We start from the raw sequence: 24,398 nt of genomic DNA on the forward strand, positions 1-24,398 counted from the left end.
CGGAGCCGCTAGTCGGCAGCTGGAGCCGGTCGGAGCCGTCGTAGCAGTTGGAGCCGACGGAGCCGGTTGGAGCCGTCCGGAGCCGACGGGTCAGGAGCCGTCCGGAGCCGGTCGGAACCGTCGTAGTCGATGATTTCATTTAAAAAAACAGCTTACGAGTAAAAAAATAGTCTTCTTCATTTATTGCTCTGAAGTTTTTTTGTATTTTTTTAAACAATAAAGTCAAAAACAATTGTTTGCTCCGTATATCTAGGGAAAAATTAGGAATCAAACTATTATTGATCTTTATTTTCATAAAAGATGGACGGATGATTGATAGTTACAGTGAACCCTCTCTTATTTGACACCTCTCCAATTTGAAAAACCTCTCCTATTTGAAAATTTTGCACAGTCCCTTGAATTCCAGTACATTTTTGTTCCTCTAATTTGGAAAACCTCTGAAATCTGTGTCCCTCTTATTTGTGTATGGTGTTGCCATGGTTATTGAAAGATGTATGCTCAAATTAGCGATTCTGTTCGCAGTTTCCTATAGCAACAGTTAAGGCTGCATACTAAATGTTCTGTCTCTTTCTTGTTTGTATGGACCTTTCATGCACTTTCCACCTCTGTAATTTGAAAACCCCTCTTATTCGACAGTCCCATCGCCTCTCAAATAAGAGAGGGTTCACTGTATATTCTTTGTCTTGTCCATGTGCCATCATGTTATTCGGTAAAAAACAAGTGCGGCCTAAACCATACACGTTAGTCGATGTAAACAACCGTGCAAAACTGCCATAATTACGTTACGTTGTTTCGTATTTTATCAAACCCACCTCCCGTCATAGTTCTATTGCTCCTTGACCTCCTAATTTGATTCATTTTTTTCCTATATATATATATATACGGAGCAAACAATTATTTTTGGCTTTATTTTTGAAAAAAAAAAACACACAAAAAACTTAATATCAATAAATGAAGAAGACTCTTTTTTTACTCGTAAGCTGTTTTTTACAATAAAATTATCACTAATATCGAGAAATTAATGCGCTTCAGAATGCTTCCGACTATTACAACTACTCCGACGGCTCCGCCGGCTCCGGACGGTTCCAACGGCTCCAACGGCTCCGACGGCTCCGCCGGCTCCGGACGGATCCGGCTGCCGACTAGCGGCTCCGGACGGCTCCGGACGGCTCCGACGGCTCCAGACGGCTCCGACGGCTCCAACGGCTCCGCCGGCTCCGGACGGCTCCAGCTGCCGACTAGCGGCTCCGGACGGCTCCGGACGGCTCCGAACGGCTCCGAACGGCTCCAGACGGCTCCAAGGTCGGAGTTTTGCACCTACCTTCCGGAACCGCTTCCAATTTTGGCGGAGTCATTCGGAAGCGATTCCGGATTTTTGTTGAATTTACCCATCACTAACTGGCTGCCATCAACCTGTACGTTCCGGCCAGTTAAATTTGGTTCCATTATGCACATTTTTATGTTCTATGTTATTGTAATCCACTGTAAAGAACTCATTGTAAAACATTGCTAAAATGGTTCGAGAGGGCATTATTGTCCATCGATAGACAAATAAACATAAACATAAACATTGCAATATGTCTATACTTTATAGCGTGTATATAGCAGATATGTTACACATTATCTTTTCAGCCTGTCGAATGAGGCCAATTGGCTCAAAGTCTCTATAAAAATAAAGAAAACAAATCTTCACAGCCGCCATTGGCTTTGGTTCCAATACGATTTTCATAATCTCCTTCTTGCTCAACTTATACAGACCTTCTTGATATTCCATATTTCAAATTTCGGTTAAGCAACTCAATATAATCACTTGCTCTTTTGTGTTTGCGGCATATATCAACCAATAACGATAACTTAGAAACCCTTCGCTTCGCTGCAAGCATATTGCACGCGATTCGTACCTTATACTCGTCGAACTTATCGGGTCTCTTTAACTATATACAACATCCCTCTTCAATATAGGAATAAGAGCAGAAAATTGTTCACAGAGTTGAGAAATTAACACAAAAAAAGAAACAAGAATCTCAATTTTAATCAATTACCGCCGATCTAATCATAAACAAAACCAATCCACTTAAATAGCGCGAAACATTTTTAATTGCTAAAAAGCCATTATTGTTCAAGCCGCCACGACATAATCAAACAAAATCAAGTACAAAGTATGTTACACCTTCATTCGACATTCGTAAATGCCAAAGTTATAGGAGCGGATCGTTTCGAAGGTGCGTATTGGAAATATTAGTTTAAAGTTCGACATCGACAGTTTAGTTAAATGTGTGTAATGAGCAACCAAATTGCTTATATTTTCTTCGTAGTTATTCAACGGACAGCAGAAACAGTGACCATTTACTTTCTTCCCTCGTTATTCCTTCTTCTTCAATGATCACGAAACGGTTGTTGCGTGTGTCTCTGCTGGTTTTAATGACGACATGCGCCAGCGGCAATAGTTGCACCGTTAAAAAGCTGTCGAGCATCCAATCAGTAGCTGCATGTCCAGGATTCAATGTTCAACTTACGCTGTATACAAACCGTCACCAGCTGGAAGTGACTTGTTCCGAGAAACCCAATTTTGAACTGCTTCGTAATCTTCCCAATCTACAAAGCTTCGCGTTCAAAGAGCTGGCCTATCAGGACTGTCCACTCCCGGTCGGCAATCAATCGCTTGTGGAACTGCTCTCAGTATTTCTCAACCTCACCGAACTATCCTCCATCCAAAGGTTATTCTTCGTCGATAATGCGAAATTTTCCGACCAAACATCACTTGATCCACAGCTCTTTGCCAGCCTGCCCAAACTACAGGTACTGTCGATGAAAAATTCCTCCCGCATGCCGCTCGACAATCCACAGCTGTTCAAGCACTTGCCCAGCTTAACGTGGCTCGATCTGCGCCAAGGTGACGGTGGTAATCGTACCAATAAGGCATTGTTACACCCACTGAGTCAACTGATCACGCTCGAGTTGATGGAAAATGACCTGACCACCCTATCTGCTGAGTTTGTTTCCGATTTGCCCAGCCTTGAATCATTGACGTTGTACCACAATCAGTTGGAGCATATCGAACAGTTTGCTGAGCTGCCAAGTCTGACTTCATTAGACCTAACCTATAACCAGCTGATGACACTGCGGGAGGACGTGTTCGATAGGTTGCCTAGCCTTGCAAACCTCTATCTGGAGTGGAACATGTTCACAGGCCTACCAACCGGACTGTTAAAACATAACAGCAAGCTTACGGTATTTCATGCAGACAATCAGCATAGTTCCGGACTGGTGCTGGGTGATAAACTGTTCGCAGGACTAACGATGCTTCAGAATGTGTCTGTATCGAACTGTAAAATAACCATGCTTCCAGAAGGACTCTTTATTGGAGCTACCAAGTTAAGCAAAGTTGACCTCAGCGGCAACCGGCTGCAAAGTGTTCCGGAGAATCTATTTCGTGATTCACCTAACTTAAAGGAGCTCAATTTACAAAACAACGAGTTATTGAAGATGCTGCCTGACACACTGTTGCGGGGTACCACTCAACTGCGCATTCTTATCCTTGGCCCTAACCAAACTAACAACCATATCAACAACAATGATTGAATCCAATTATTGATTTTTTTGCCATTTTCTTTTTATCCGTTACACATCTATCTCGAACGGTTTTGAAGCTATCTCGAGGATAATCTGTATATGAAAAATAGTAAAGCGATCGTGTCTCAAGCCGAGTCACTTAAAACATTCAATCTCAGTGACAACCAACATAGGGCAAATGAGGCAGATTGGCTCAAAGTTTCTATAGAAATAAACAAAAAAAGTGACAACCAAGTCGAACAGATGTGAAAAAAACCAAACAATTATATTCTACCTCGACAATTGAACAAACCATATATGCCCGACTTCGTTGTATACTAATAGTTTGGTGATCACTCTCAACCTTTCTTACAACGCTATCATGAAAATCTTTAGGGAATAGGAAACCTTCAATCTTTCCTTTTTTCACTCAACTTGATCACAATCGTAAGTTATACACACTTCCAATTCCTATCACGCAGTGCTAAACATACTAATGCAAGCGAACACGCTTACTAACTACATCTCAACAAATTGATAGTACTATCTGCATACTATGCTGCTTGTTAGTAATCCGTGCAAAGTAGATTATTGATTTTTATTTTTGTTCCGTCTATTGTTAAGACATAAGATCATCTAGCTATTATATAACATTTCACAGTTGATAATTATCTCTTATCAACTTCGAACCTTATTAAAATTAACATCATATGTAACAAGACAAGACCATATTACAAACAGGCTGTACTGGCAAACGAATAACGAATAAATAAGCAAGTAAACAACATAAAGCACCTGATCCTCAAACTTCAATGCAAGATAAACTTAAGACTACTTTTACTAACTGAGTAAGTAAGTAAGTTGACAGAAACACCATGAGGCCTCCGCTGACAGTCGGTATATTATGATATACCAAGTGACGTTTTGAGATCAGTTCAAAATCGGGTGAAACTCTTCTATCAAACAACAGATGGCGCTATGTAAGCAGAAGAAAGGGACAAGTGACGAAAACGGCAGAGGAGTACAACGATACGTATATACACCAATTCTTGGCCAATTGCAACGACGGTTCATTCAGCTGTTAATTTATGTTTTGTAAGCGCCACTTTTAATGCCTCAAAGAATCCACAATCGAAAGCATTATTGAAATATCGCACACTAACAGCTGACGTTGCACCAACTTACAGAACAACAGTCTAAAGGCCGGGCTACATTGATCGTACTATGTAGTGTAATTTCATTTTTCACTAGCGCATCTGGCGGCGGCTGACCGAAACATTTTGCCAAACAATTTGGAGCCGCTTCAGAAAATATGTTATTTTTCCATATTTTTGAATTAATTCCGACTAAAAAAGTTTTGTAAAAAGTAGATGCACATGTCCTGCACGCATTGCCTCCATTTTCGTGACAAAAACGATGGAAAAACTACTTAATTTTGAGATCCGGCGTGACCATTCCTTCTATGACCAAAAAAGCTTCCACCAGCCGCCGCCAGATGCGCTAGTGAAAATCGAAATTACACTAGCGAGTACGGGCAGTGTCCCCCGGCCTTAAAACTTCTCTTTAAGACCAGGGGACATTGTCCGTACTCGCTAGTGTAATTTCTATTTTCATTAGCGCATCTGGTTCGGCGGCTGACCGAAGCATTTTGCTCAACAATTTGGAGCCGCCTCAGAAAATATGTTATTTTTCCATGTTTTTCACTTAAAAGGGACCAGAAAAGTTTTGTAAAAGGTAGATACATATGTTCTGCACGCATTGCATCTATTTTCACACAGAAAAACGATGTAATTAGTACTTTATTTTGTAATCCGGCATCGTACGCTCGGTTATCAAAAAAGCTTCTACTATCCGCCGCCAGATGCGTTAGTAAAAATCGAAATTACACTAGCAATTACGGATAATGTCACCCGGCCTTTAGGAAATCACTCCGCGGAAATTCTGCGACAACAGCATGTTTGAGGGACAACTTGTTAATAGGTACTAAATAGGTTAATAGCCATTTTTTCCATTGAAGATTGAACTTTTTGATATTTGTAATCATATAGAATCTCTCATCTATTTCGGATCGATATCATATCAGTGCTTCTTCTTTTTGTCAAGTAAAGTTGTCGAAATCATGGTAAGATATTTGGCTTCCTGAAGTGAATCACCAGCGTTGAGCATAACGTATGGCTGCTATTTTGACTAGCGTTTCATTTCTCCCTTATTTCAATACTTTGTAGCAGATTTACTGCTAACCAGACAACATATCATTTAAGAGTTGAACCAACTCAAAAAGCCACCTTAACATAATTGTTAATTGCTACCTGAAACCATCCAGCTAAAAACATCACATTAACAGCAATCAAAATTAGGTCAGATAGAAAACTTACCATGCAATAAATGCTTAGCATACACAAACCGCAGGACAGGAAGCGCGAACCGACCGCTTATAAACGCGGTGCCCGCTGCGCTAAGCGACGGAAGGCGTAATGGCGTTCTGAGAATTTTATCATGCCTTCCTTTTCTCTCCAACGGCAAATTTGTCAAGCAGCTCGTCGAGCTGCCCGTCCCTGGCTCCGCCTCATACCCCTCGCCTGAGCGCGCTGCCGAAGGTTTGGATGTGTTGGTGCGTCAGACGGCCAATCGCCAATCAGCCGTCGTCCGTGCTTTTTCCCTCCATAGCGCCATCTCTTTCTCGCGTGTGGTCAATGCTCGCGAGCTGTTGTGGCGCCAAAAATGCCGTTAACAAACATTGCGGCGATGAAGTTGTATTTTCACAAATCAAACCAAAAAAGCGCAATAAGTTCAATTGCTGCAATGTAAAAATGACTAAGCCATCGCTAGCTAACGCGCAGAACCCTAATTCGCATTGACACGTTCAGCCCGGCGCTGATTTTCATCAACTTTCCATTCCACCAGCATCAAGAACGCAAGCTGATTGTGAAACCGGCATACTGGAAAGTCCACTGGCAGTCCCTGGGGCCTGCCATCGAACTGAACGTGCTAAGCATTAAGCATAACACTAAGCTGTTGATTTCGTTTGTTGTGGATTACATAGATATGCTAAGCATCCTGCGCATGGTTGTGAGTGTGCGTGTGTATGCAAAACTGTCGCCAAATGTAATTTCTTCCGGAATGTTATGATCCATCGGTCAAAGAAAGGAAGGTGTGCATGATAGTGGCGGATTAGGGGAATCGGGGTCATCCCTAGGCGGAATGACGAGTTGAGGCGCCTCTAAATGGTAACTGATGACAGAGAGGAGGGGGTACTGACACACAGCTGTTGGGAACAGTATACTTATATTGCCGGCGGGGGAGGGGGGGGGGTGGCCATAGGACCCCTACGATCATCGGTCACAGGCCCTAAAATTGTTGTCGCCATGGGGTGGGGGGGGGGGGAGGTGCAAATGGTTTTCCTGCCACGGAGCCCTAACGACCATCTTTCCGGGGGCCCTTGTCGTTAATACTCTGTCCACTTGTACACATACGGCATACTACAGCCTAGAAATCATCGGCGACCGCCTAGTCCGCCTACTGTTAGGTCCGCCGCTACCTGCAGCGTATGCATCGGGCAGGAGACAGTGTGGCAGTATGCAAGTTGCACGCTGGATAGGAGCGGTCCCGCGGCACCGCCATCATTCCGCACATCTGCATGCCCGTCGTGGGTTCTAATCGCGTATGAACCGGCCGTCGTAGCAAGGGATTAGCCACCGGCTCCGGCTACGTGGTACTCAAGTCCTGAAAAGGCCGGCATGATCGCATAGGCCGTATAATAATAATAATAAGAAGAAGAAGAACTTAGCATATCAGTCCACACCCGGGGAAGAGTTGGTCTTGACTTTGTTGCTGCCGGGTGTCCCGCGGTGGCGCGACAAATGCACGGAATGCACTCGACCAAAACATGAACCAACCGATCCGAACCCATTCCAAGGCATTGCCGGTCAATCGGCGTCATGATACCGACTCCAAACCAACAAGCCACCTGATTGTCGACGGACAGGTGCAGCACCATACGCGCACCATAATAAACAAATCCAGAAAATCGAAAATGTACGCATCAGAATCAAATAGTTCTGGGGTTTCCAAACGCACGCACACATACAAACACACAAACACGCGCGCGCAAACTCACACACAATCCAGCCTCTCCCACAGCGTCTCAAGGTCACACACAAATTAATAAATGCTAACACCCACCAATAACAACACACAACCGCAATGCACATATATGAATCAACGCATACACCGCAACAGCCAATCCGCTCCGTGGAGAACCATTTGCACCTCCCCCTCCCCCCATGGCGACAACAATTTTAGGGCCTGTGACCGATGATCGTAGGAGTCCCATGGCCACCCCCCCCCCCTCATCCGCTGGAAATTTAAGTATACTGTTCAATCTTCCTACAGCTGTGTGTCAGTACTCCCTCCTCCCGGTCATCAGTTACCATTGACAAGTGCCTCAATTCGTCTTTCTGCCTTTCATCAGCACCTTCCTTTCTTTGACCGATGGATCATAACATTCCGGAAGAAAACACATTTGGCGACAGTTGTGCACACACACGCAGGCTCACACCGATGCGCATACGGCTCAGCAGATCTGTGTAATCTAAACCATTTGAAAGCAAAAGCTTAGTGTAACAAAGTTATGCTTAATGCTTAAAATGTTCAGTTCGATGGCAGGCCCCAGGGACTGCCAGTGGACTTTCCAGTATGCCGGTTTCACAATCAGCTTGCGTTCTTGATGCTGGTGGAACGGAAAGTTGATGAAAATCAGCGCCGGGATGAACGTGTCAATGCGAATTAGGGTTCAGCGCGTTGCACAGCAAACCCTCCAGCGTTAACTAGCGATTCCTTAGTCATTTTTACGTGGCAGCATTTGAACTCATTGCGCTTTTTTGGTTTGATTTGTGAAAATGCAACTTGATCGCCGCAATGTTTGTTAACGGCATTTTTGGCGCCACAACAGCTCGCGAGCATTGACCACACGCGATAAAGAGATGGCGCTATGGAGGGAAAAAAGCACGGACGACGGCTGATTGGCGATTGGCCGTCTGACGCACCAACACACCAAACCTTCGGCAGCGCGCTCAGGCGAGGGGTATGAGGCGGAGCCAGGGACGGGCAGCTCGACGAGCTGCTTGACAAATTTGCCGTTGGAGAGAAAAGGAAGGCATGATAAAATTCTCAGAACGCCATTACGCCTTCCGTCGCTTTGCGCAGCGGGATCGTTTATCGGTGAAACGCATATGCAAATAACGCTAGTGAAATATTTCACTCGGAACTATGGGCATTTAAAAACATGAAACGTAATCAGTGGCATTGTCCGTACTCGCTAGTGTAGAGAATAATAGTAATAATAATAATAATGTTGCGCGTTAGCACAACGCCCGGCCTGCAGATAAATAATTTACCAAAAAACGGCTTTTTTAAGTAATTCAGGATTATTTTATTTTGCCTTTAACAGTACAAAATTTTAGTAGCCGAGAGAGTGAAAAAACTAAAAATTCGTCCGCTTCCACGCAGGTCCGGGATCAAAAAGAAAGCCCTATTTCGCAGTCCATGCGGTCACCGGCTATCCGTCAAACGCTCGGTCGATCCCTTTCGTTCAGTCCGAACGTTTATCGTCCAGTCCGAGACCTCTAGCGGTCGCTAGCTAAAATACGGACGCTCCTTGTCGATCCTCGAACGATCGCGTCGTCACCATAAGTGACAGTCCACCAGGCGTTTCGACGTCGTCAAACGATAACCCTCGGCGCGACGTTCAGCGATACCAGCTTCGCTACTGGCATCTCCAGCATCGTTCCTTTCGCTGTTTTGATGACGACCCGACGAATGACTCCGTCTTTGGATGGGACTACGCGTTCCACCCTTCCTCTCGGCCAACAGTTTCGCGGGCTGTTTTCGTCCACGATTAAGACAACATCTCCGGTCTCAATAGGCTTGCACGACTCGAACCATTTCGTCCTTCTAACCAGGGTGGGGAGGTAGGTTTTGATCCACTTCTTCCAGAGCTCGTTCATTATAGCCTGTACAGCTCTCCAGTTTTGTTTCAAGCCTGCTGGCGAATCATCAGGCTTCACCAAGGGCTTCATTCCTGCGGAAGAACCTAACAAAAAATGGTTGGGAGTTAACGGTTCCTCATCCTCACCGTCGAATGGAACGTGTGTAAGTGGCCGAGAATTGAGCATGTTCTCGACTTCGATCAATGCTGCCGACAAGACCGCTTCCGTAGGATGCCTCTCCGTGAGGGTGCGCGACAGCATTCTCTTGACCGATTGGATCATCCTTTCCCATGATCCTCCAAAGTGTGGGGCTGCGGGGGGGTTAAACTTCCACACCGGATCGGGCGATCCGAATTCATTTAAAATCGCCGAATCAACACGTTCCGCAGCTTCCTTTAATTCACGATCGGCGCCCACGAAATTCGTTCCACGATCGGAGACTATTTCGATTGGTGTTCCGCGGCGTGCCATGAAGCTCCGAACTGCCATCAAGCAGTCACTCGTAGACAGGGATTGCACAAGCTCGATGTGGACGGCTCGAACCGTCAAGCACGTGAACAAAACACCCCACCGTTTTTCCGTCTTTTGGTCGTTCACGATTACCATCGGACCGAAATAATCAATGCCCGTATATGAAAAGGGCCTAGAGAATGCAGCAAGACGAGCAGCAGGTAATACGCACATTTCCGGGGACGCTGGTTTTGCGTATAACAATGTGCATGGTCGGCATTGCAGGCGTACGTGTCTACACACAGATCGGAGAGCCGGTATATCAAAGCGTTGTCTCACTTCGTTCACTACAGTTTCTTGGCTGCCGTGCTTATACCGACGATGGACATCGTCAACGATTAACTCGGTAACACGATGTCGTCTCGGTAGCAGAATAGGTCGCTTCCTCCCGGGGTCCACGTAACGGCAACGATCGATCCTTCCACTCAATCTCAGCAAACCGTCCTCGTCCATATAGGAGCTTCGTTTGAACAACAAACTGCTTCTGGGAATCGGACTTTTCCACGACGGTGTTGTTGAGTTTTCCCTCGCCTTCCAGAGTATGGCATATTCATCGGTAAAAGCGTTCCTCTGAACGTCTCGCAGAATTACCGTTTCAGCCCGCTGGATTTCGTCGCGGTTAAGCGGACCTGTCGATGGAGATTTAGTTTTGGTAACAATGTTTACATACCGACATACGTAAGCCATCGTCCTGACCAGCCGCGTCCATCGGGAAAATCTCTCGTAGTCGACGAAAATCGGACGCGCTATGTGGATGCCGACCAGCTTCAGCCTATCCTTTTTTCGCACCTCCTCGGACGTGTCCGATGGTACTCGACGAGGTATATTCCATTCAGCTTCAGGTAGTTGCTGGAACTCGGGCCCACTAAACCAACGTTCGGATGCGAGATGATGCTGCAGGTTGGTCCATTTGGTCGCTTCGCCCGCTACATTAAGTTTAGTTGGAAGCCATCGCCAATCGTCGACGTTCGTCGTGTCCAGCACCTCAGCAACCCTATGTGCGACGAAAATCGAGTACTTACGGTGGCCCGCGTTTATCCAGTCTATAACATCAGTCGAGTCTGGCCAGAAGTAGCTTCCACGAATAGTTTCTCGATGAGCACTAGTTATAGACGAGGCTATTCTGCAACCCATCACAGCAGCCTGCAGCTCTAAGCGGGGCACGAAAAGATACTTTAGAGGTGCCACTCTAGCTTTGGATCCAACTAACGACACCTCGATACGGCCATGGCACTCAAAACGGAAGTACGCGACCGCTGCGTAACCATCTGCACCCGCATCAACGAACACGTGTAGCTGTAGAGATGATTCGGTGAGCGACGCCAGCTGTCGGTAGCAACGTGGTATGATGACACTTTCCAATTCTGGCAGTCGTTCTATCCAGGCGTCCCATTTATGCTGGATCTCTTCCGGAACTTCGTCATCCCGGGAGAGAGAGATCGACTGTCAAACCGAGTGGTTGTGCCTTCCTTGTGCTCCTGATTTTTGATGCTGTTTTGCCGTGTTACTGCCTGATTTTCAACATTTGCAACATTGGTGCTGCTGAGTTGCTTGTACTGACTAGTGCGTGCCTTCGATTGTTATCAAGTTGCACTTGAGTTCTTGCACCTAGTCTCCTGTTATTTCGTCAGTTTTGCCGAGATATTGTTTGGCTTCGTTCCTGCTCCTGTCACTCGTCAGTTTGTGCTGTGTCATTCGTTATGCAGTGCAATGCAATGCACCCACCGATAGTGCAAATTCGGTGTCCTGCGCCGGTGTGTGTGGTTCCAAGCATCATACCTATTGCCAAAGCAGTTGTGACAGCCGAACTAGACCACCACGATCAGCCAGGTTTAAGCCGCTCCCGAATATTGAGCGAATGAGAGCGAGTGGCACTGCAAGAAGAAGTGGCCAGTTGCGATCAATAATCGGGAGAAAGAGCACGGGATTTTTTAACGCGCGTGTGCGCTAGAGTAAAATAAATACTTTTGCCGGATTAAGGCAAGGAGCGAGATTAACGCGAGACTTTTATTTATCACTAGTGCGTTGTTAAAGAAACCGTCAATATTAGGTCGCAAATTTCTACATTAAAAAAAATCCCCTGTGTTTATTGTGTTGAGCATAAGCTCGGATTAAGAGCAACACAACGTATCTAAACTCGGATCAAGAGTAGCAGTACAATTAGTCTACAATCCAGGAAGATGACGTGGCATACGTGTGAGCTGTTAGAGGATAGAGCAAAACCATCATCGTCTCCAAACCCAACGAAGACAACCAGCAGCTTCCCGATGAGTATAGCTCGTCAAAATATGTTGCTAAATCTGGACAAAATGGAGTCGCTGGTAGATTTGCCTGTCACCACGGATCACGCTATTTCGGCGTGGATTGAACCTGAAGAGGCAAGGCACGTTAGGTGGCAACCGGGAGAGCCAAGGTTCATTCGGTGCAAAAACCCGAGCTATCGGACGAGGTAGTGTGCAAGGTGCTCTCTGAGGAGCCAATAAAGTTGATCGTGTCGAGAGAGAAAACGTTCTCTTCATCTGCATACGGTGATTTAAACGAAATAGAGTGTTCTGAAAACGAAGTAAAAGAGAGTGCATCTGATATAGGCGTAATTACTGAGATAAATTACAGAGAGAGTGAAAGTGAACGAAATGAAACAGGTACAATTGGCGTTAGGAAATCTAAAGCATACGGCGAATATTGCGAAGATGAGCGCGATTATTTCGACTCATTGAGCGATACGCAAATTGACATTCGTAACATCGAGATCGTAAAGGAAACCAGTTTGAATAGGTCACATACAATGCTGATTCTGGACGACACCAATTACTTTTTTTAAAAAGCGAGTTGCTAGTAGCGGTTGTTTAAGGGGACCGAAAACCATCACGTCATCGTGGATATTTTCAAATCGCGATAGATATTCTCTACCGTTTGAGAACAACAGAAGAAAGTTACGGCAAAGAAACTGCTTTGGTCTTTGTTCTTTTAGTAAACAAACCGTACGCAACGGCTTGTGTACTGGGGGGAGTATTGCCAAAGCAGTTGTGACAGCCGAACTAGACCACCACGATCAGCCAGGTTTAAGCCGCTCCCGAATATTGAGCGAATGAGAGCGAGTGGCACTGCAAGAAGAAGTGGCCAGTTGCGATCAATAATCGGGAGAAAGAGCACGGGATTTTTTAACGCGCGTGTGCGCTAGAGTAAAATAAATACTTTTGCCGGATTAAGGCAAGGAGCGAGATTAACGCGAGACTTTTATTTATCACTAGTGCGTTGTTAAAGAAACCGTCAATATTAGGTCGCAAATTTCTACAATACCCATTGCACGGGTTTGTCCCGTGATTCTACTTGTGAGCTTGGGCGGAATAATCAATTGTTGTGGTTGTGTAAAAATTGTAACGAGTTTCGCAATGGCACAAACTCACTTCTCACAAGTGAGATAGCAGCCCTACTCGAGTTGGTGAAAGCAGATATTCTCACCACGATTGACTCATCTCTCTCTTCTCTTAGATCGGCTATCAAGAGCGATTTGCTTGCTGAGATCCTCGCTCTCGCTGATAAGCTAACACCCATATTAGCTAAGCCGTCTGTTTCTCACGCATCGCGAACACACACGTCCACTAATGCATCGTCACTCAACGCCACTAATACCAGAACGACTAAAACAGCATCCACTCGCCGTACATTTACCAACTCAATGGAGCTCACTGCAGATATCCAACAAGCAGCGAACGATACCAACACTGTGGAAGCTTCTGATAGCTGCAACCACTACACTCATCGTACTAAGGTGACTAGTGATATTAGTGCTGGGCACTGCCGAACAAATACAAAATCATCTTCTGATCCTGTTTTGAACCATGATACCACGAACACTGGCATAGCAGAAAAAGTATGGTTATACTTCACGAACATCAAATCGCATGTCTCCGCTGATGATATGCGTGTGTGGCTTAAAGCTGTGCTGCCAACCGACAACATAGATGTTTACCGTCTCACGAAAAAGGGTGCAAACCTTGATTTGATGTCCTTTATATCGTTTAAAGTGAGTATTTCTAAATCACTTAAGGATCTGGCGCTTCAATCTACTATTTGGCCAGTTTCACTTACTGTTCGTGAGTTTGTTGATCGTGGCCTTCCAAAGCAACGTATACATGAAAGGGCCCGATTTGACCCTTCTGCGCTTACTTCGCATCGTTCAAGCAGTTCAAATTGCTCTTCAGCTGCGCCAAAAAGCACCGCTCATCCGGATCATTTTTTGGATCATCGATCGCCATCCCCACAGCGCGGGAATCAATCACTATCCCAGATGACCGAGATCCTAGAGGCTATCCAACCGGAGTTTCCTCCCACACCCCCTCAGTTATCACCGGGGGTGGGGCTTCAATCACAGAACAATCTCAGCAACACGAATCGCTCACCACAGATCAGCCCGTTTGCCAAACGGATAGCTCACAATTAATAGACCCCTTCGTGATCTATTACCAAAATGTTCGTAGCCTTCGCACCAAATATAATGAATTGCGCCTTTCTGCGAATGAATCAGGGTTTGAAATGCTTGCCCTTACTGAAACCTGGTTAAATGAATCGATTCCATCCAACATGGTCCTTGATAGTGATGCCTACAATATATACCGTTGCGATCGCAGCAGGTTAAACAATGAACGATCGCGTGGGGGTGGTGTGCTGCTTGCATGTTCCAGTCGTTATCCGTCTGTGGCACTTAACATGAATCAACCTACGCTTGAAGCTTTATGTATTCGTGTTTCTTTTCCTAAGTTTCGTCTTTATGTGGGGATTGTTTATGTGCCACCGTATTTGAGCAGCGACCGCAACTATTTCGAATCCCTTTCTGCTTTCATCAGCGATGCCTACATGCATATGAAACCGAATGATCATCTTATCCTTCTTGGCGACTTCAATCAACCGGCGTTAGGGTGGTCGCCTGCAGCCGCAGTAAGGTCTGATTCATCTTTACCTATGAGACATTATGTGCCTCATATCTCTTTGAATTCATCCAGTTCCTGCTTTTTGGATGTGTTAAATTTGCATGAACTCTATCAGCTGAACGGGGTGCATAACCATTCAAATCATTATCTGGACCTGGTGCTCTCTAACTCTGCTGCTGCTGCTTGTTCTTCTGTGTATCCTGCTTCGTCACTGCTCCTGCCCCAGGATGCCCATCATCCTGCTCTGGAAATTGCGTTACCGTCTTCTTTATTTAGGGCTAGTAGGGTTAGGAATGAATTGCCTTCTGCTCCTAATTCATTGAGTGTTCGTTATAATTTTCGGCTTACAGACTATCGTAAACTTAACTCAATTCTATCTCGTTCCGACTGGTCTTTTTTTTATCAATGTACATCGGTCGACGAGGCTGTCCAATCGTTTAATGCTTTGTTAACCTCTGCACTCCTTTCATGTACACCTATTTTTCGTTCCCCTCCTAATCCTCCCTGGTCCAATCGTACTCTTCGCAACCTGCAAAAGGATAGAATGAAATATCTTAGGAGGTATCGTCTGAACCGATCTGCATTCAACTTTCGTTTATTTAAGTACGCTGCCTCTGCGCATCGACTATACAACAGGGCTCGTTTTGAGGCCTATTCGAGTAGACTGCAATCGCGTTTCCATTCTGATCCAGCATCCTTCTGGCAATTTGTTAGGATTCGAAGAGGGTGCAATACGTTACCTAATGAAATGGTACTTGATTCTCGAACTGCCTCTACGCCTGTTGAGATCTGTGAGCTATTCTCTGCACATTTTTCCCAAATGTTTGAGCCACCGGTTAGTGACGCTAACCTTATTGAGGGTGGGCTACTCTACACGCCAGAGAACTTAATTAATCTCTCCGATATTTCGGTTAGCTCTGAAACAGTTGTACAGGTGTTATTTGGGTTGAAACGTTCTTTTACTCCTGGTCCAGATGGCATTCCTGCCTCAGTTTTAATAAACTGTAAGGACGTGCTTGCTCCACACCTTGCTAAAATTTTCAACCTTTCACTTTCTCTCGGGGTCTTTCCTGCTCTTTGGAAATCCTGTTGGCTTTTTCCGGTACACAAAAAGGGATGCCGTAGCATTGTCTCTAATTATCGTGGGATAACTCAAACATGTGCCACAGCCAAAACTTTTGAGCTATGTATCTTTCCAACCATACTTCATAGTTGTAGTTCCGTTATTAGCCCTAAACAGCATGGGTTTATGCCTGGTAGATCTACTTCTACTAATCTCATGTCTTTTGTTACCAATATTTTCAGATCTTTTGAGGCATGTACCCAACTTGATGCAATATACACTGACTTTCATGCTGCATTTGATAGTTTGCCCCACTCTTTACTATTAGCTAAACTATCTAAACTTGGTTTTGGTGATGACATTATTAGCTGGCTGTCCTCATACTTAAGTAATCGATCTTGCAGGGTTAAAACCGGGTCGTACTTATCTGAGGAGTTTTTTTGTACGTCAGGTGTCCCTCAGGGTTGTGTGCTAAGTCCACTTCTGTTTTCTTTGTTCATCAATGATGTCTGTAATGTTTTACCTCCTGATGGTCATCTCCTTTATGCGGATGATATCAAAATCTTTTTACCTGTGTCCTCTTCTTCTGATTGTATGAGTCTTCAGCATTACCTTAATGCATTTGTTCATTGGTGTTCATCCAACTTACTTCGCTTGTGCCCTGATAAATGTTCTGTTATTTCTTTCTCTCATTCTCTTTCTCCTATTTCATTTAACTATACTCTCTCTAACTCGTCTCTCTTTCGTGTTTTGTCCATCCGTGACCTTGGTATTATACTCGACAGTCGTCTTAACTTTAAACTGCAGCTTGATGAGGTTCTACTAAAAGCTAATCGAACTCTTGGGTTTATTTTACGTTTTACCTCTATTTTTAGAGATCAAAGCTTCTTAGGAAACCTTTATTGTGCTCTGGTAAGGCCTCTTCTTGAATATGCTAGCATCATCTGGAATCCTCCTACTATTGATGGCTGTTCGAGAATTGAAAGCATTCAGCGCCTTTTTATCAGGGTTGCTTTTCGTCGTTTGTTCGGTGCTGCCTCACTACCTCCCTATGAAACGCGATTGCAGTTATTCAATCTTCACTCCTTAAGCTTCCGCCGCCAAGTGTTTCAGGCTTGTTTTATTGGTGGCTTATTACTTTCTGATACTGATGCTCCTGATTTACTCTCGTCTATCTCGTTGTATGTTCCCTCTCGTTCCCTTCGTCCTCGTGATCCTCTGTCAATTGGAAACACGTCATACTCTTTATACTTTCAATGATCCTATTCTATCCTGTTTCAGGTTGTTTAACCATTTTTACTATCTCTTTGATTTCGACTCCTCTCTCAACTCTTTCCGTAACCGTATTTTTTCTTCTAATTCTCTTTAATTATTCTTCTAAGTTTCATTAAGTTTTGATAGTCTCTACGCTCTACCTATGTTTTTTTTTTCTTTAATTTTTTTGCTAGGTCTAGACTAGTTTAGTTAGGCTTAGTTTTTCATGAATTATTTTGTTTATTTGTTAGACTTTATTTAGTTTTAAGTCTGCCTTATTTAGCCTTGATGGCGGATATTGTATTAATAAATGAAATGAAATGAAATGAAATGAAATGAAATCCCAGCCAAGGTGTAGGCGCCAGACTTCCTTAAGAAGTACTTTCAAATAAAAAAGCACGCCTGCGATCAAACCTAACGGGTCGTAGATCGACATCAAAGTCCGCAGCATCTGCCTCTTGGACGGTGGTTTGTCCTTGCGTGCCAGCTCCAGGTGTCTTACACGGGATAGTTTAAAGCCAAAACTATCTGTTGTGGTGTCCCACCACATTCCCAGCACCTTCTCTGGCTTTAGACACGGTTCGAAATCCATTTCCTTGAGGGTTGACTCAGTGCCTTTTACCGCTGTCACGACTCTGATGCTATTTGAGAGCCAATTGTGGAGAGAAAATCCAGCATTATTGTGTATTAAGCTCACCTGATACGCCAGCTCAATCGCTTCAGTTTCCGTTTCCACACTTGTAAGCATGTCATCCACGTAATGTTCTTCATGGATACAGCGAACTGCACGCGGGTACAGGGAACGATATTTCTCCGCATTCTCGTTCTTTACGAATTGCGCCGTACTTGGAGAACATGCTGCACCGAAGGTCATCCTCAGCATGACAAACTCCTGCGGCTCTGCATTTGTGTTTCCCCATCTCCATAGGAACCGTTGACTGTGGACGTCATCATCGCAAATGCGTACCTGGTGGTACATTTCCCGGATGTCAGCTGCCACCGCGACTCGATATTCACGAAAACGGAATAGCACGGCTTGCAGCGGTGTCAACAGGTCAGGGCCAGTCAGCAGCTTCTTGTTCAGCGAGATACCTCTAACTTCAGCTGCCGCATCCCATACTAACCTAACTTTATTAGGCTTGTTAGGATTTGTCACTGGAAAAACTGGAAGATACCATTTCCTAGGGTAGAAGGTTTTCAGCTCATCCTCTCTTATCGGTCTGGCATAGCTCTTTTCCAGTAGTCCTCTATTATCGCGTTAATTTTCTCCGCAACGCTCGTATCTCGGCTCATCTTACGCTCCAGACACTCCATCCTAGATAGAGCCATTTGACGGTTTTCCGGCATGAAAACGTTGTCGCTCCGCCAGAGTAAGCCCGTGGTTTACCGCCCGTCGACGTGTTTTGTGTTGTTTTGCAGAATCGACATCGCACGTTGATCCTCCTTCGACAACAAAGGCTCCTTCGCAGGACCATAACCTTCCACTTCGAAGTACGCTGCCATCATACGATCTGCCCGTGAGGTCTCTCCTTGGCAATCGCATACGTGGTAGCTAGACTCCGGCTGCACAATGGATGTGTCGTTAGCGTTATCCGTGCATTTGCCAAAAATGAGCCATCCCAAACGCGTCTTCGTAGCTGTAGGTTGTCATGGCTGTCCTTCTATAGTTTTCAAAGGTCTGGTCAATCTGTAATGGTCGATACCGATTAGTAAACGAGGAGAAACAGCCTCATACGAGGCAGCTGGAATCGCCTCCAAATGCTTATATTTTCGCTTCAACTCGTTCACATCTACCGATTGGATAGGGAGCGATAACCGGCTGACTGTACGCACGTCGGCCATCGAAAATGCGGATGCATTTTCTTCAGCACTGGAGACTTGCACCGCTACCCTTTCCGAATCACGTTCATCGCGTCGCTCTCCCGCACTGTACTGCAAACACAACGGGTCAAGAACGCCGCTAACCCCAAGTTGCCTGGCGAGCTCCTGCTCCATCAACGTCACCGTCGACCCCTCGTCTAACAGCGCATGCGTGTAAATTGGACCACTCTCACCGTGCAGCTTTACCGGCACGTAACGCAGCAATGTACCATCGGAGCGCGTTCCATGATGATTTATCTCCACGCGTTCCTCGCTGGTGACACGATGCAACTTCCGGTGATGCTTAGCGACGCATTCTTGGACACCACAGTCGTCACGCTTCGAGCACGGGCCGTAGTGCTTGCCCAAACATCGTTTGCACAACTTCAAGGTGCGCACCTTGTCCCACCTATCAGCAACGCTTAACCGGTTAAATAGCCGACACTCCGCGATCGTACCGCACGTATCACTGTTACACAACGCGCACTCTCGATGCCTATTGGGCTGGGGCTGATGCGTCTCCACGTGTTGCGCATGCACTTGTCGCGTTGTCGTCTTCTTCTTCAGCTGCGGAGGAGTTACCGCCATTGCTCCATCCGTCGCCTTCTGAATCCAGGCACCGAACTCGCTCATCGTCACACTTTTCAGCTCCTGACTATGCATGCCCCAGCTCCAGCGCAGATATGCCGGCATACGGTCCACCAGCTCTTGAAGCAGCGCTGCATCGTACAACCTGTGAGAAGTTCCGCTTGCCTTTATAGTTGAACATATTTCAGCAACTAAATCGCCGTATTCGATAAAACTATCGGGTCGCTCAGACTTAATCGGAGGTGATTCGCGAATTTGTTCGAGCAACGTATTCACTAACACATCCGGTCGCCCGTATGATTTTTCAAGCGCGCTCAATATTTCCTCCAGATTGTCAGCGTGCCGGAGACGGCCTTGCAGCGTTCGTAGTGCTTTTCCCCGTAATGCTCCTTGCAATCGAAGGATATTTTCGTCTTCGGTAAACCCAAACGTACGAGACGATTTTCGAAAGTTAGACAGAAATATCGGCCATTCCTCGGGATTCCCATTGAATGAAGGGGAGTTCATAGCGCACTGCTTGACGGGCTGCTATTTGGCTTTGGCTCAGGTCACCTTCTTCGTTGACCGAAATCCGTTTAGCCGTTGAGCAAGGAAGCGATTACCCGGGCGAAAACGAGGTTCGCTCGCTGCTCTTACTGAGCCGAGCTACTTCCGCATCCTTCTCCCGTATCAAAGCTAACGCTTTCTCCGTCGTGGCTTTAAGAGCCTCCATCTCTTTTTTCAAGCGCGCTATCTCGTCGTCTTTCTTGCCGCTCGCTAGTTTGGTCTTCACTTCGCACTCCGCACACCACCATGCCCTCGTCTCTACCGTTTTATCCACGTGCGCACACTCGTAATGGTACCATTTATCGCAAAAATCGCACTGCAATAACGAATCTACCGAATCCGCCTTATCGCACACCGCACACGTAAAGTCCGCGATCACTGCACTTTCCTCTTGTATTTTTGCACTACACGATTCGGATGCGTTGGCTGTGTATTTGTATGTGCGTGTACCTTACCGAACAGTCCTTTGTTCTCAGCGCTTACCGCGTGGTATAATAGAGCAAGTAGAGAACGAGCCGAATTTGCACAGCTTGTGTGAGAGGAATTTAGAAGAATTATAAGACTGAGTTTTTAAATAGAATTTTAGCTGAATTTTTAGAATGTTGCGCGTTAGCACAACGCCCGGCCTGCAGATAAATAATTTACCAAAAAACGGCTTTTTTAAGTAATTCAGGATTATTTTATTATGCCTTTAACAGCACAAAATTTTAGTAGCCGAGAGAGTGAAAAAACTAAAAATTCGTCCGCTTCCACGCAGGTCCGGGATCAAAAAGAAAGCCCTATTTCGCAGTCCATGCGGTCACCGGCTATCCGTCAAACGCTCGGTCGATCCCTTTCGTTCAGTCCGAACGTTTATCGTCCAGTCCGAGACCTCTAGCGGCCGCTAGCTAAAATACGGACGCTCCTTGTCGATCCTCGAACGATCGCGTCGTCACCATAAGTGACAAATAATAATAATAATAATAAGAATAATGATAATAACAAAAATAATAATAATAAGAATAATGATAATAACAAAAATAATAATAATAATAAGTTAGAACTTAAATTTAAAATAAAAGAATTATTAGCACTAAAAGGTAGCATAGAGATGGTCGCGAGAGGGAAGGATATAGAGAGAAATAGCGATAGAACGACTCGCAGCGCAATGCGATCGAAAAATCACTCAATTCTCTGGCTTTCGCCATACATGCAACTCACGGGCGCTCATGAACTAATCCTTTCTCGCTTTCGCTTTTATATCGTTCCCTTTTACGCGCGTGTAGCTCGCTGCCAATCGTGATTTGAGTGGAGTGTACTCTCTCGGTTAGGGCCGGTACCGAACACACTTGCGTGTATATTCGGTCCTATGAGCGTCTATCAAACTGTGTTCCCTTTCATGTGCATGTCGTGTTGTCCTTTTCTATCATGTGGATGTTGTCTGATTCGATCGCGTTTGGCGCCTAGAAATTGTAATCGAAGCTTCTAACGCGATTTGATCATCATAGAGTGCACAATCCGTTCTTACTGATCCCGTGAAATTTTCAACCAATTTGTGCGAAAATTAAGCAAGTGCTGTGATAATGGCAACACGTCGTGATAAGCGAAGTGGTATGGTGTACCATGCACGTGATCGTTTGCTGAAGCGGCGCTTGCAGGAATGGGAGGAGGAATGTGCACGTGCTAGCCTTCCGCAATCCACAACAATGGGTAAGTGTAATGCAAAAAGAGCAAAAAAAAGGATTGATCGAAAGTGTTCCAAGTCGTGCCAAGTGTTGTTAATGAATTTCTTTTGGCTATTTTAGATAGTCACGTGTCTGTTGATGCTTTGCCATTGGTAAGCGACGAAGGCTTCGAACATATGGAAGTGTCCGGTAAGTGGAGATACTTTTAATTCATTCTTTATCAATTGACGTTCATTGTGTCTATTTTTTTTACTGTACAGAAAATCTTCCATCGTCGATGAGCGATAGTGAGGAGGAAGGTGCGATGGGCTACAGCAGCGGTGCTGATACCGATACGGACGGTGGTTTGCCGCACGAGGTGCCGCTGCAAGATCGTCCGTTCGGCGAAGCGTCGTTTGAGGATGGCTTGAGACTGTGGGCACTACAGACCGGCCAAACTCATAGAGCTTTGGCCCTTTACTTGCCCACATTAGGCAGCACCAACCGCACTACAAATTGCCACGCGATCCCCGGACGCTGATGCACACACCGGTGTCGAAATCGACGGAAGCGGCGGTAACGTCCATCGGCGGAGGAAGTCTGTGGTACAGAGGTGTGGGTACATGTTTGCAGCAATATTATCGGTAAGTGTTGAAAAGTCGCTAAGTTTTCCATTACAATCAATGGATTGTTCCGTGTTCTCACTAGTGTGTATGTTTGATTTTATTATAGCAATGTAAAACTTCCTGTCAAGGGTTTTGAGATCGACTTTTTGTAGATGGTATGCCGCTCTACAAAAGCAGTCGGTCTCAGTTTTGGCCGATTTTGATGAAGGTATTTAACGTGCCCGATTCTCCCGTTATGGTGGTGGCCATATTCTGTGGCGAATCCAAACCACACTCCCTGGAGGAGTATTTAAGGCGGTTTGTGGAGGAGATGAACGATCTGCAGACAAATCATTTGGCAATTGGGCAGCAATTATATTGGGTCTGTTTGCGAGCCATCATTGCCGATGCACCAGCAAAATCGTTTATAAAAGGTAGGTTTAAGGTTATTTGGAGAAATTTAGTATGGCAACTCATGTGAGTTTTATTTTTGTAATTCATTTTATAGGTGTGAAAGACCATACTTCATACAGCGCTTGTCACAAATGCACGGTGGAAGGGCAAATGTGTGGGCACCGGATGTATTTCCCATACATGTGAATTGAAAAAATGGGTTCGACAACCCTGATGGTATAATGAACTATAAAAGCGAGAGAATTCGGGAGCAAGGGGCAGTCGATGTTCAACCTTTGTAGAAAACACGTCAATAAAGAGAAGTTTACATTTGGTGTCAGAATTGGGATGAGCACGGATAAGCACGGATGTGCACGGATGAGCACGGATGTGCACGGATGAGCGCGGATAAGAAAATAAAAAAGGTGTATACGACTGGAAGACGTGTGTTGTGTGCTATGCTGTGTGAAGAGCATACGACTGGAAGACGTGTGTTGTGTGCTATGCTGTGTGAAGAGCATACGACTGGAAGACGTGTGTTGTGTGCTATGCTGTGTGAAGAGCGTACAACTTGACGACGTGTGTGTGTGTGCGTGAGTGTTGAGACGAGCGCGCAACCAAAATCAGGAAGACGTGTTTTTGCTTGTGTGCGGCGTTCTGGGGCGGATGCGCAACCGGTATACGCGAAGACGTGTGTTTGCTTGTGTGTGCGCATCGGGCCAATTTGAAGTCGTGTGTTCGCTTGTGTGTACTCGTTGAGACGGTCGCGCAATCGGCAAACAAGAAAGTCGCGCGTTTGGGTATGTGTCTGTGTTGAAGGATGAAACGGGCGCAACCGAAAACTTAAAGACGTGTGTTTGCGTGCGTGCGTGTGTTGTGCGTTAGGACAGGCGCAGATCAACCAATTTGAAAACGCGTGATTGTGTGTGTGCGACGGGTTCAGACGTGAGCGCAACCGACGAAATAACAAGTGTGTTTGTGGGTGGAGAAGAGCGAAACAATAGCCGAAACAAAACGTGTGTGGTCGGTGCAGTGCAAACAAAGGTTTCTTGCGTTGAGCGAAATACCGCGAAAATGTCAACGGAAAACGACACTGAGGCAGCCGTTGCGGCTTTGGTCGAGGAATACACCCAACTGGGGTTGGTGAAACAGTGCGAGGAACGGGGAATAGCTACAGGTGGAAACAAAAAAGAACTGGCCACTCGTATTGTCGAATACGATGAACAAACACAAGATGAAACACTTAATCGAACTGATGCCGCAGCTTATGCCGATGCGGAAACAATACCAGAAAGGGAACAGCCGGGAACACAGCCATATTCCTTCAGGGACATCGAAGAAGGGATTGAGGCGTTCAGTGCTGGTTCCACCCAAGATATTCATCGATGGTTGAAACATTTCGAGGAAATTAGTACGATGGCAGGCTGGAGTGCCGAACAAAAACTTATAATGTGCCGCAAGAAGCT

General features: G+C 45.5%; 3 protein-coding genes and 1 long non-coding RNA gene across 4 annotated transcripts; all 4 read left to right on the plus strand.

Annotated features, from left to right (window-relative positions):
- Positions 1-2,149: 2,149 nt before the first annotated feature.
- Positions 2,150-3,867, plus strand: LOC120904363 (leucine-rich repeat-containing protein 15-like). The gene is made up of 2 exons (XM_040314282.1): positions 2,150-2,222; positions 2,316-3,867. Exon 2 carries the CDS (start codon positions 2,380-2,382, stop codon positions 3,580-3,582), a length of 1,203 nt encoding a protein of 400 aa, XP_040170216.1. The 5' UTR covers positions 2,150-2,222; positions 2,316-2,379; the 3' UTR covers positions 3,583-3,867.
- A 2,616-nt stretch (positions 3,868-6,483) lies between these two features.
- On the plus strand, positions 6,484-6,892 carry LOC120904419. The gene is made up of 3 exons (XR_005739751.1): positions 6,484-6,575; positions 6,801-6,803; positions 6,874-6,892. It is a non-coding gene; the product is annotated as an uncharacterized LOC120904419 (long non-coding RNA).
- A 14,543-nt stretch (positions 6,893-21,435) lies between these two features.
- On the plus strand, positions 21,436-22,572 carry LOC120903162. The gene is made up of 3 exons (XM_040312411.1): positions 21,436-21,980; positions 22,076-22,144; positions 22,216-22,572. Exons 1-3 carry the CDS (start codon positions 21,854-21,856, stop codon positions 22,473-22,475), a joined length of 456 nt encoding a protein of 151 aa, XP_040168345.1. The 5' UTR covers positions 21,436-21,853; the 3' UTR covers positions 22,476-22,572.
- Positions 22,573-22,749: 177 nt separating this feature from the next.
- Positions 22,750-23,303, plus strand: LOC120904289. The gene is made up of 2 exons (XM_040314179.1): positions 22,750-22,973; positions 23,048-23,303. The coding sequence occupies exons 1-2, from the start codon at positions 22,763-22,765 to the stop codon at positions 23,137-23,139; spliced, it is 303 nt and encodes a 100-aa protein (XP_040170113.1). The 5' UTR covers positions 22,750-22,762; the 3' UTR covers positions 23,140-23,303.
- Positions 23,304-24,398: the final 1,095 nt, after the last annotated feature.

This window comes from Anopheles arabiensis, chromosome 3, assembly GCF_016920715.1.
Source record: "Anopheles arabiensis isolate DONGOLA chromosome 3, AaraD3, whole genome shotgun sequence".
In the NCBI taxonomy this organism is placed as follows: domain Eukaryota; kingdom Metazoa; phylum Arthropoda; class Insecta; order Diptera; family Culicidae; genus Anopheles; species Anopheles arabiensis.

Coding starts and splice junctions, on each gene's coding strand:
- LOC120904363 (XM_040314282.1), top strand. CDS start 2,380: ATGATCACGAAACGGTTGTTGCGTGTGTCTCTGCTGGTTTTAATGACG.
- LOC120903162 (XM_040312411.1), top strand. CDS start 21,854: ATGGCAACACGTCGTGATAAGCGAAGTGGTATGGTGTACCATGCACGT. Junction 21,981..22,075: donor TCCGCAATCCACAACAATGG/GTAAGTGTAATG, acceptor TGGCTATTTTAG/ATAGTCACGTGTCTGTTGAT. Junction 22,145..22,215: donor CGAACATATGGAAGTGTCCG/GTAAGTGGAGAT, acceptor TTTACTGTACAG/AAAATCTTCCATCGTCGATG.
- LOC120904289 (XM_040314179.1), top strand. CDS start 22,763: ATGAAGGTATTTAACGTGCCCGATTCTCCCGTTATGGTGGTGGCCATA. Junction 22,974..23,047: donor AGCAAAATCGTTTATAAAAG/GTAGGTTTAAGG, acceptor TTCATTTTATAG/GTGTGAAAGACCATACTTCA.